Source organism: Netta rufina (genome assembly GCF_964035555.1).
Source record: "Netta rufina genome assembly, chromosome: Z".
Lineage (NCBI taxonomy): Eukaryota > Metazoa > Chordata > Aves > Anseriformes > Anatidae > Netta > Netta rufina.
Window position 1 is genome coordinate 6,542,573 of NC_140126.1, and position 13,091 is coordinate 6,555,663.

Here is a 13,091-nt window from a genome sequence, read left to right on the forward strand (position 1 = left end):
TTCAGCAGTTCTGTTTCTCTGCCATATGAACTTGCTCCTCCTGTTTACTGAGTATGTTGTCAGTGGAGTCCTTAGCTGGCATCAGATGGCCTCTGTTTGAACTAGTTTAGCTTCTTATCTTGTAAGCAAAAGTTAATGTAGCAGAGGAACTTGGGTTTGTAATCAAAGCTGGGTGGTGACGTAGGAGCTGGCTAGTGGCCGTAGCCGTGTAAGCATCACCATCTGTGAGCTCTGCATTAGGGATCTCCATTCTCTGCATTCCAAAGAACCAGCTTCAACAAAACAGGTGATTAAGGCCAGACACAATTGGATGGGGAAAATAAAAATAGTAACAAACTGATTTCTCAAAAAAAAAAAAAAAAAAATCAATAATTCTGTCTCAATGAGTGTTTATTCTTCTGAGCAGGTAACTTGACTGAAATTTATTGTTTCATGTTTAAACTTTGCTGTGTAGTAGCTGTATGGCCATTAGTATGGATGACAAGAGTGTTCCTAAGATCTAAAAGACATCCTTAAAGTAGCCATTATCTAGACCATAGCAAACTTTATTGCTGACTATTGTAAGAAGCTGTTTTGCTAGAACAGCAGCAAACCTGTACTAAGAATGTTAGCTCTGTTTGTGAAACAGGCACCTTGGATACAAGATAGGAACAACAAATGCAAGAGGCACATGGTGCTCCTTGTTGCCTGGGCATGCAGCTAAACTGTGGGCTATCAGAAAGCGTTGAAGCCTACCCTGAGACCAAAGCAGTTCCTCCAATGTCGATGTTAATCCATTGCCTCGTTCCTCCTACATCCCCTTGGTCTAGATTTCAGGTTTCTGGAATTCTAAATTTTAGTTTAATTGCTTTGGCTGTAATCTTTAGTCCTCAGTTTGAGATTTTTCTTCATCTTTTACAGATGCGATGTCTTTTGAGGGCAAAATTCAATTTTTTTTAATGTAATATTTGGATCGCTTCAAGTCCTTGTTGGAGTTTCTTGTCTTCCTAAATCTCTTCGGGTCCAACGTTCAGTGAAGTTAATTGATGTCCCCTTTCTAAATGTATTCTGTTCAGATAACCTTTGAATATCATCCCTAATTTGCGTGGAGCTCAAGGTTTTTATACAACTGTGATCCACAGCTCTGATGATCAAAAGCATCTATGTTTTTCTACAACTCTGATAATTATGGGAAGACCCTCTCATGTTTCTCCTACTTTGTTTTCTAAGAGCATATAACAACAAAGCAGTGCAGTATACATCAGAAAGAGCAATTGACTCTGTGTATTATGATTAAAATAAATTACTTCGATCTCACTGCAAGAAAAGAGAAACAAATTTTCTCTTTTCTGCTTAATGCAAGTTTTCTTGACTCAGGTACTGAGTTTCTAGTGCCCTAAAACTTTCTCAGGTGGGGTCTGTTTATCCTCCTAGTCTGAGTGAGACTCATTTCACAAAAAAAAAAAGTTGTTTCTTTTTAAAAAAAAAAAAAAAAAAAAAAGTGTAGGCATTTGTTCATAGTCCAAGGAAATACCTACTTCTGAAACTTCAAATTCTATGAAATCTGGAAATTCCTTGTTCTTGTTGAAAGAGGTTTGTGTTCCAGTACAGTGGCTGCTATTTTCTCCAGCTATTTTGGGGTCATCCTCTTTGTAAGAGGGTAATTTGTGTGGAGGAGAGGACACATGTAACCCTTCGAGTCTAAGAAGCAATGAATACCTGGTCCTTTCTGAAATCATTGTTTTTGTTGCTTTTTTTTTTTTTTTTTTTTAATTTCCCATCCTGATGAAACGTTCATCTGCCAATAAAACCTTTTCTTGTTTCTCTCAGAACAAGAGTGGATGTAACTCTTGCCTATGCATATTGTTGAGGCCATATTCATGGGGTACAGTTTGTTGCAGGAAAGCAGATTTGTTTTGGAGCTAAGATGCTTACAGAAGATTGGAAAACTGGCCTAAGTGGTACTATGTTCCTCTTCGTTTGTCAGTGTTTGGGATGGTGAGGTTTCTAGGGCTGGTGTTGCGTAGCTGGAGCTGTACCTGCCTATGCCACGACCACCCTATATGAGCTGTAAAGTTTTCTACATATGTGCAGTTTTGGCCAGAATAAACACATTTTAGAAATCATTGAGCTCTCCTGGAGATATGGCCACCTGACCACTCTACATGCAGGGTGATGCTGAGTGTGGTTTAAGAAACTTCGTTTTTTTTTTTTTTCTTCCCTTTTTCCAGTAATTTTATACCCCTCTTTTCCTATCCCTAAATAATTTATCTAATTGTCCTGGGTGGGGAGCCTGACTGGTGCTCTTCCTTCAGTGGGTTATTTCCCTTGGTGCAGTACCCCTCTTGCTCTGTTCCTTACTCACAGTTTGTACCTGACTTGCCTTGGGTTACGCTCTCCCCAGCAGTTCACCTGCATCTCCAGGGGTGCCCTCTGAGAGATGAAGTTTTGAGTGGCAGAATTCAGTGTTCCCTTCAAACTGCTAGGACACTGTATTACCTCAAAGTGTGAAATAAAAAGTAGCTCCCAAAACAAAGTTGGTAATGCCTGCTACTTTCTGTCAGTCTTTAACTTGGTAAACCTAGAAAGTGAAAGGGTTGGTTGTCATGGTTCATTTCCCAATGAAGTTGCATTGTGGTGTAGAAATAAGAGTGTGCTTCCATATGAATATGACTGTAGCATTGTTCATTTCCTCACCAGGTCTGGCTTACTACCTGCAAAGGAAAACAAGAGATTGTTTCCCTTTTTTTTCCCCTACCTTTGTGTCATACCAAGTTTACGTGTAAGATGTGCTATCCAAAAGGACTCCTTGTCCTTTGGAGGTTATAAAAACCTCCAGAAGAGGCTCTTGATCTTGCTGTGTGTTATTAAGTATCTAGCAAGTGCATTAATATGAAGTGGCTCTCCATACATCTAATACTTGAATTAAATATCATATGAACCAGTCTTACTCTTTGTGACCTTTGTGCATTGTGCTTTTGGTTAACTGGCTTTAAACAAGAAAGTAATGTAAGCCCTGAATTGTGTATTTAGAACATTTATTTTCCGAGTGCTAGTGTAGGCCAATCTTGTTGATTCAAAATAGTGTGTTTTTTTGTTTTTGTTTTTTTTTTTTCTCCTGTGATGTGCTGTTGGAATACCCTCCCTGTTTTATTGCTGCTGGTGGTAAATGCAAACTTGCCTGGCTAATAAGATGGTGTGGCGTGTTCTTTTGTTACAGATATTCCAGAGGAAGAAGCCAGATACTGGACCAGAAAATTAGAACAAATAAATTCTCTGGGAGATGATGAGGTAAATATCTGGATTAAAAGATGAAGGTAGCCCTGTATCCCTTATATCTTACTTTTATTCTTTGTATTAGATCTCTGTGATTGCTAAGGTAACTACTAAATCTTAATTGTTTACGAGTTTTCTGTGGACTGCTTACAGAATGGTTTTCTCAAGTGTACTGTTATTTTTAAGTAGAGAAACATTTTTCCCTGCGTTGGGGAAGTGCTCACATAGTGAGAACTGTTCAGTTGCTGCATATACACTCAAAAGAAAGTTAACATCATGCTTTAACTCACAAGTGAGTGAAACATTTTTGATGGGCTATGATAGATTCTCTTCATTTGTGAAATCAAATTAAAAAGGATTTTTTATTGCAGCTAGCTTTTTCTGGGTAGAAGACAAACCAAGATACTGAACCTTTCTTGGAACCGAGACAGTGCTAGAGGGAAAACTTTTGTCCTAATCCAGTTGTTTGTGGCTCAGTTTATGAACCTTGTACTGTAATACCTGCTAGCTATGACTTTGGTTTCCTGGTTTTTCTTAGTATGTACTTGGCTAAGCCACTACAAAATGAAAAGTTGTGATTTTTATTAGAGAACCTGGAACATTTATATTAATAAAACCTTTATTTACACTTAGTACTATTGTACTGTCTGCAAAGTAGGACTTGACATGATAATGTCTGTACCAGAAGTTTAACATTTCTTACCTGTCGTGTTGATGCCAACACCAGTGAGCAGAAGTGTGGCACGTGCTTAAACTCTTAGTAAGTCTCATTCCTTAGCAAAATATCTTGTAAAATGTTCTGTCAGTGACTTTAGGATTTTTTTTTTTCTGGGATTTTTCATCTCCTCTTCACTCTTTGAGTTGTTGTGTTTCCTAGACGGAGAAAAACAAGGTGGGTTTTCTTTTTGACTGAGAACAGACCAGTATTGGGGTCGATAAAAACATAATTGCTTGAAGGCAAACCTCTTCTGCCTTCATAGAAGTTTGAGAACCTCTTGGAGCTGATGAGAGACTAAATCTATGATTTTGTGTGTCAGTGAAACTGCTGTGGTGCCTCCCTGCTCCTGTGGACTGTAAGCAGAAGCCTGTGCCAGGTACTTCAGTGAAGCATAGATGCCCTGTAGTGTTTCACTGAACCTGAATTTGCTGAACAATGTCATGAGCTTTGTGAGACTCTCCTCCCCTTGGAGTGCTGCCCATCTGCATGTGAAATGCATGCTTTCACCACATATTAGTAACAAAATCATGCCTCTGTATTCGTGACATAACAATCACAAATTTATTATGAATGTTTCCTTTCACCAGTGAGAACATGAAAAATGTAAGAAAGCTTGTCCAGTGTCTGAAGGTGACCCAGAACAGGGATATCTTCCTTGTGTATTCCCCTAATTTGCAGTGACTTGTAGCTCTGGAACTTCCAGGGCCAGAGGCAGTATCGTTGTGTTTAAAAACTTGATCGATTTTTCTTCTGTTCATGCCAGTTGCTATTTGAACTCACCTAGGTCGGTTAAACAGCAAGGAATTCAGCAACTTAATTGTGCATAGCCTGAAGAAATACCTTGTTTGCTCTGAGCAAATAAACCCTTTGTTGTGAAACCAGCTGGGAGCAGGTTTTTTTCGGAGAAGCTGAATGACTGATCCTCATTCATTCACCCTGTGCCACTCAGCTCCACAAACCTCTCCTTCTGCATGGCTTTTGGGCTGCAGAGTCCCAGTCCTACAGTGGTATTTCATGCAGGAATGTGTCTTTATCTTTTCTGTGCATTAAGTTTAGCTATCTTTGCTTGAGACAAAGAATCAACAGACTAAAGTTGCACAAAAATATCCGAGATGCAGGTTCATTTGTAGTTTGTATTTGGTGTTATAAAGTGCTTTCTAATTGCTACTCCTGCAAACACTTAATGTTCACTTTGTGTTTCGGGCCTGCCGATAGCCATTGGGTTGCTGCCTTAGAAAGGACAAACTGCTGTCATTTTTGGATCCAAATATGATCATTCAGAACCCCTGCTGTCCTGTGCCACTGACATTTTTCATCATCAGACTTCCTTTCACCATTTTGTACAACAGTCAGTGCTGCGTGATCCAGTAGTTCTTGTTTCACAATCCTGCCTAAAATTCACTGAGGTGGCAGTTTCCTGATGATAGGACTAACTGCCTTTCAGGATCACTTGTGCATTTTAAATAACACAGATTTTGAAGACTGGCACAGCAAAAATCTGCAGGTTGCTGCCCACCGTGTAATGTACTGGTCATTAATCCCTACCAAATCCATGGAGAGGCTGTCTGGCAGTTCTGTTTTGCTCAGATTGCAGCACCAGGTCACTGAGGTTGCCACTTTTTTTTTTGTCTTTAGACCCTTTATACTTAACAAAGACTGTTATTGTTTTACCCAATTGTCCTAATTTTCCTCTATCTCTGTAATGCAACACAGAGGAAAATAACAAAATACAACCACTGGCATTTCCCTAGGGAACACTTTAATGTTGTACCAAACAGCTTTGTAAAAAGTCAGAGTTGGTTAATTGAAATATGCTACTGTTTCTAATTTAGAATTAAATGTGACATTAAAATTCTTCACTTTGGACATACAAACTCTTCGGTGATCCATTGTATGTGTTGGATAGGAAAATATTGTGTTACTGCCCTGCTGGGCACACTAATTATCCAGCCACTTCAGTCTCCTGGTGTTATGTTGCTGTGAGCCCACACTTTGTTTTTGAACTGTTGAAATCATACTAGAGTGTATAAAACATAATGGACTCGTGCGTGGTTTTGAGCTCCCCATAATAGTAACATTGTGAGAATCAAAGCTTTTAGATGTCTGATTTGAGCTCCCTGAACTCAGAATAGGCCCTGTGCTTGCAGTAGAGCAGACATTACCTTAAACAGATGTGCAGTTTTTACTGGTTTTGGCACGAAAAGGGAGAGAAGGCATCTGGGAGTATATTTGAATATGGATATTAAGGTAAATACTTAGCACTATGATACCACCACAGGTGTTTTCTCTGAAGTGTGGCATGTCATACACCAAAATCTGTTTCATAAAGTTACCATTTGCTTCCTTAATGGGGTTTCTTTTTTTTTTTTCTTCAGTATTCCTTTCAGGAGGAAGTCCAGAAGAAACCATTGCCCAGTGCTGCCTCCCAGTGTTGTAAGTTAGGCTTTATTTTTTTTTCCTTGTTCTGTGTACTTGATTTCCTTCTCTGTTTAGTTATAAAATGATGGTACATCTGAACAATAATTTCTTGTTTTAAATGCTTAAATGTCTCCATAGCAAATAAATTTTGTTGGCTACGAAAAGCTCTGCCCTGCAAACGTTGGTGTAAAGCTTCTGATGCTAGAAAGTGAAAACAGGTATCAAGTCACTGATGTGTTTGTACGTCCTCATGGGTTAGGAACACAACGTGTTCAAAGATTGTCAGACTCCTTCAATACCAATGCAAATAAGAAAATTGATTGCTGAATTTTCTTTATATAGCCGAGTCAGGTTGTGTTCTCTTTAAATATCATGTGTTGAAAATTATTTTTATGACTTTGAAGTCTTAAGAGGAGAAGAATGGAGTTGGAAGCCCTGCCAGTAGCCTGTTAAAATGCATCTGAGGTTTGTGTACTTGATATTACTTTTAAATGCTGTGATGATGAATGATAAATATTTTACTAATTTCTGCTTATCTCATCTTGCATTTTTTATGCTTCTGAAAACATGGATGGGAAAATAGCATAGTACAAACTGTATCTGATGGTCCACAAAATTAGATTTCTGAAGCACTGCTTTAACATATAGTAGATGAAAGCTCAGTGGTGTCTCTTATGAATGCCTTATCTACTTTTGATAGCAACATTAATAAAATTCAAGGTTCATAATTTAAACAAATCTTGTATCCTCTACTTAAAATCTTATAAGACTTGCATATTATACTTTGCAGGCTGTTTATCCATTAGGCTGGTGGTAGGATCTCTATGAATCTGTTAACATTAGGGAAATGTTAATTACTTTTTTTTTTTTTTTCATGAGGAAAACTAATTTATCTGTGTGCTTTTATTATGTTACCTTTAAACCATCTTGAAGAAAACATGAACGTTATTAATTGCCTAGGAAATCTGAAGGTGTTCTGTAGCTGGAAAATGTACAAGGCTATATGAAAGTATTCCAGCATCGATAACCTAGGTAACACCAAATTTTTTTTAAGAGTGTAAATACAAAATAAAACACTTCTTAGATAAATTCAGATGTGGAAGAGTACAGTTGTTTTGTAAGGCCTACAAATAAGAAATATTGGAGAAAGTGTAATACTTGACAAAGTCATACTAGCATAGTATACAGAACTCTTAAGTGTTAGAAGGTCAAAGAAAAACAGTCTGATATAAAGTGTCCACGTAGTGAATGTATTATTTGCTGAAATGACTTTCCTGGCTGTGTGCCTTGGACTTTGTTTTTGTTTGAGAGAGGCTGGTTTGATTGACTGTTCTAAATATTGTGAAGCCTAGGTAAATTGGGAGGAATGCTTCCGTGTAGGGAAAATAGCTGCACCTATTCCCACAGCACGGTGCTTTTACGTCCTCAAGCTCTCGAAGCTGGTGTCTTCCCTGGAGGATCAGCTCTCCTCTTGCAAGCAGGCATAATAGTGTAGAACTACAAATGACCTTTCTGTGTTGCATGTTAACAGCCTGTGTCTTGCTAAAAAGTGACCTTTTACAACAATTAATTGAAGACCCCTGATTAGAACAATGAATTTCACATAAGAATTAATTTAATCATTCATGGGATTAAAACAGTCATTAGAATTCCAATGTTAAATATTTAATAGCAGTATGTGGCTAATGTATTAAAGAATTTTCTAGTAATTCAATAAAGCTTGTGGCACTGCATGTACTTCTGCTTATCTACTGCCTCTGTGAAGTCGGCATCTCTGAATAGCTAATTGTTTACATGGCCAAATATGAAACAGTAATTTTGATGTAGAAGTACTTTGGGAAAATGAACTTTCTATTAATTATTCTTTGCATAAGAACTATAAGCTTGCCTGAGTGTTGCATAGTCCTTTGGAACTCAAGATTTCAACCAAGAAGACATATTGACTGTGCCTCTGTATTGAAAACTGACCCGACCTTTGCATATGACGCAGGCGTTCAACCCCCTTTTACATAGGAACAGAGTGGGTGTCCTTCCTGAACCTAAAACACGTTGAGAACAGAATGTTCTCTCTTAACATGTGGGTAAATAATTGATAGATATATTTTTAGATATAATAAAAATATCCTCAGGAACATTTGTAAGGCTCATCTGATTTTCCATCATGATGTGCTAGCTGAGATCCGATTGCTACTGGGAACAGGACACGATCATCTGGACAACAGAACTAGGTATCTAGAAGGTGCAAAAAAACCCACTGAATATGAGTATTTTTCCCCATGAGTCTTTGCCCCATTTTTCCAAATCCTTAAACAAACAAACAAACAAACAAAAAAAAAAACACACAACCAAACAACAACAAAAACAAACAAACAAAAAAAAGGCAAACCAACACAACAAAAACCATGACCACAACCCCCACCTTATGCACCATAGAGCAATAGCATAGCTTGCATTTCCAGAAGTAACTTTATATCTGGTCTAGCTTGGCAGAAGCATGGGTCAGTCTTGGCCTGACTTGTTGGAAATGGGACCTAGAGAGCTCTTCTCCCTCCCAGGTAACCTGTGTTCCCTGGTGGAACTGCATTATTGTTGAGGGAGAGCACCTGCACGTGCTACTGGTGTAGTGATTTGCCTTCCTGTGGCTGTCAGAAGGCTCCTCTGGCTTCTTTGTTATAGGTAGAGAAAATCCTACTCTAGAAGGAAGGATCATCAGGTTCATTAGATGTGGAAATACATGCCCTTACGTCTTAGAATTAGGTATTAGATTACCGTTCTGCCCTGTTCTGTGCCTGTGCTCTCTGTACATATCTGTCCGCTTTCTCAAACCACCTTCTCTCACTGTTTTTTCCTTATCTTCTGCCTTGGCACAACATCTTGTGTTGCATTGGCAGTAGAGAGGGGGAGAAGGATGGGGCAGTGTGTGAGAGAAGATAGGGAGGCCATGTCTAAACCCCAACAGCTGATCTATGGGGATGGGTTCTCACTTCTGCTCATTCATGGGCTGCTGCCTTGGCATGATGCCACAGGAAAGCTCAGTCAGGTTAAGCGCTCTAATTTTTCTAGAGATAATGGAGCTGGCAGTTTCATTCCTGATTGCTGCTTTGTCCCTGGAAAAGTCAGACTTCTCATTACTTATCTAAGAAACCCAATCCTGCATTACCTGTTCTTAAAAGTAGCAGGTAGCTCTGTTCTTGTACATGTCTCTAACTGATCCAGGCGCTTCCTGCCTCTTCCTTCATTATACTTGGTCATTTTGTTTTTACTTCTCAACCTATGTGCTCCTCTGTATATTTCTTCTGACCCAGCAAGATCACATGCTACCAATTGATTTAAATTCTAGTGCTCTCAAGCAATAAGCAAGGCACTATGTGGTGCCAGTGGATTTTGTAATTCCAGAACCATAATTTTTAATTTCCTGATACCTTGTTGTTGGATAACTGCAGCATCCTCCTATTGGATTTTACCCACAAGCTGAAATTGAATGTGAATTAAAAAGAAAGCAAATTTTTACTGTCTGGAAATTCACTGTAAATAAAGCATTGAAAAAATGTTATTTGATTACTTAGAGCTTATTGACTCAAGTTATTTACTGCTGTAGGTATAGATTTATTTTCCTTGAATGCTCAAGATCATTTCTGGCAATGTAAAAGGCCATTATAATTCATAAGTGAGTTACTCTGTCAGTATTTTAAGTGCAGCTCTGATTTGGAGCAGACAGCAGTGCAAATGAGGATGAGAAAGGTACTCAGTATCAATGGGGAGAATATCTGACTGCCTTGGTTAATATCAGTTGCTGTAAATGCTGCCCTATACCTTTTTTTTTTTCAGGGAGTTTACAAATCTGGTGAAGAGGTGGTTTGTTTAGTGTAATTCTCAGAGAAGATAATCTAACTGCTCCTGAATCAACCAGTTATGCCTGTCCTGTTATCTCGGGCTGATAATCTTTGAGAGAATGCAGAGAAGGGATGATAAAGCATATACTTTTCTTCTGTTTCCTGGAGCCTGTGCTGTTGCTCTTTTCACAGTTACACCCTCATAGACCATAGCACATTGTAGTTCTGTCTTGTGTGTCTTCTGCTCTGTAAAATGCCTGTCTACCATGGCTGTGGTTTTTCTTTTTTCATTTTTATTTTTTTTTTTCAGAAGGGGTAAATTTGTTCCCTGTCTCAGGATTGTGAGTTGATGCAACAAGGAAAGAAGTAACTGCTCTGATTCACAGTCATGTCAGCAAAAAAAACAGACCTAGCCTGTCCTTGCTCTGCCAGCAGATCAGAGAGAAAGGAGTGAGACAGCATCTAGTTCAGGAGAATAAAAAGGAATCCTAAATACAATCTGAAACGAGTGTGTGTGCGTGCAGAAAAAAAAAAATAAATCCTACAGCTTTCTTGTTGATGCATAAGCAGCTTTTTAACAACTAAAAAGCTGACAAAATGTTTTATACACAGTATAGGGTGTCGTTTGAGACCAAATCAATGTGTTGTGTTGACCCTTCTTTCCCACTAATTCTAAAAGAAGTCTATTCTTGCAAAATGTGTGAGGCGAATTTCTGTTAGTGTCTTCATAATTAATTCTGTTTTAAAAGCACCAAAGGCTCACATTCAGAGTTTTTGTAGCTGATGTCCACTAGTTCTCTTGTTAGGAACTCAAATTCCACTGATGCTTCAGGAAGGCTTATGTATTCCTCAGCATGAACAGGCTCTGATGCTGAGATTACAGTGCATTCCATAGCACTGGTGAGGATCTCTGTCTGCTAAAAAATGCTTTAAATACAAACAAATTCTTCTCTCTGCCTTGCCCCTGCTCCTCAGCCAGCCTGATATACCCACACTGATTTTTACCTTGTATTTAGGGTGCTGTACTGTGGATGCTAACATCTTTGGTCATCAGTGGCCATTAAAGTGCCATTGAGTAAGAGCTATCAAAACCTATTGCTAGGATTTCCGCGGCACTGGCGGTACAGTTCTGGCAGAGGTGGTGGCACTGAGCTCACAGGCTGGGGCAGGCTGTGGATGCAAGACAGTTGGGTAGAGCTCTTGCTTAAAGAGCTGTGTTGGCAGGATATGTGTTGCAGCTTGTTTTCACAGAGTGAAATCAATAGCCATCCAAGCTTACATGTGCACTCATTCAAGCATATCATCTTGAGCTGGTGTTGAATCCTATGGTTTATTCTAATCAAAGCATACATTGGCTGCTATCCACTAGTGTTCAGCTGGTCAAACTGACCCTGTGGCAGTGAATGTGATGAATTGATGTTCTAGTAAGCGATTTTTTCCTAACAAGTAACAATATAATAATAAAAAAAAAAATCTATACCAAGGCTAGGCAGTATCAAAATGCTTTTAAACAAGGTATGCCTTTAACCATTTAAATTCTTCACAGAGGTGCATGATCTGTAGCGTTATAGTGGTAGGCAGCAGTGTGCTGCAGTTGCTTGGAAATACTGCTCTCCTTGTTGTAGATACACTGCTGCACATCTATATTTTTGCAAGGTTTTTTTTTTTTTTTTTTTTTTTTCCTGAAGTTACTAGCCTGCTTCTGCATTTAGAAACAACAGAGGTCTGCAGCTACCCATGGCATCTCTAGACAAGGCTCATTTGGGAAGAGTACTGAAGAGGTCAGTGACCGTTTTGATCTTCTCAAGGGCAGGTGACACTGAAGATCCTGCTGCAGTCATTGAAAAGGTGTTCTGGATAGCTCATAAAACCAGTGGCTGCAGTGCAAACAGCAAGCCTTATAACAATCCTCAAAAAATAGTCAGCGAAATTCAAAACAGGACACATCAGTGACTTTTCAAATTAAGCTAGGCAAAATAAAAGTGCTCGTCTGTACAAGTGAAACCATTGTATGAGCTGTGGTGTGATGATTTAGCTGATGGGCTGGGAAAACAGCATTCCCTGGCCTCTCTGCTTCTGGGTGACTGACAACTCCTGTTCCTCATTGTTTAGGATAAATCCCATCTGGGAGACTAATGTTCTTGTGGCTTTGCAGTTCTCAGTGCCTGGTCTGGCTGTGGAAGAGTGATAGGTCTGCTCAAAGAAAAGCAGGTTCGAAGTGTTGCTGTAAAATGTCTGCCTGCATATTTAGGCTAAAGCTGCTACTTTGGGATTGAATGTGTCTAAGGAAAAATATTCAGCAAATGAAGGTTAAAAATACTGGCTATATTAGAAGGCTGTACAGTAACAAAGTTTGACCTACTTCTGAACTCTGGAGGAGAGCAGCTCTGTGTCTTTGCTGCTGATCCTGCAGATATACTTAGGTAGTTGTTTTCCTAGAGTACATGCTGTGTTCTGAAAGGTTTTGACAAGGAAATGAAGCTTTGACTTTTAAATAAGCCCCAACTCTTCCTGAAATGCTGGAACATTTAAATAAGCCTCAAACTCTTCCTGAAATGCTGAACACTGCTAATAGTAACATGTTTCTTTATAAGCAGTGATCAAAAAAGTAAATGCTCAGTTAATCACATAGGTTTCGTAATTTGTTTAGTGCTTTTCATGAATGCTTCTTTTTTTTTCCTGCTGGGATTTTTTAATGGATTCTGAAACATCGTTAGTCATCCTTCAGTGTCATAGCAATAACAGAAAATTAATCTGAAATTTATAACCATTTGTTTTCTAAATTTAATGATACTAAACTGATCCAAAATTATAGCTCAGCTTTATACGCAAGCCATAAATACGTCCTTGAATGCGTCCTTGAACAA

At 38.8% G+C, this 13,091-nt stretch overlaps 1 protein-coding gene across 1 annotated transcript in view; it reads left to right on the top strand.

The window, feature by feature from the left end:
- Positions 1–13,091, top strand: part of LOC311221114 (protein unc-13 homolog B-like) — a gene marked incomplete at its 5' end in the record, with an annotated part of 215,635 nt that overhangs the window by 38,923 nt on the left and 163,621 nt on the right. The window contains 2 exons of the mRNA XM_084304904.1: positions 3,200–3,270; positions 6,349–6,406. Coding sequence (XP_084161030.1) covers positions 3,200–3,270; positions 6,349–6,406 — 129 coding nt within the window. The remainder of the gene's footprint in view (positions 1–3,199; positions 3,271–6,348; positions 6,407–13,091) is intronic.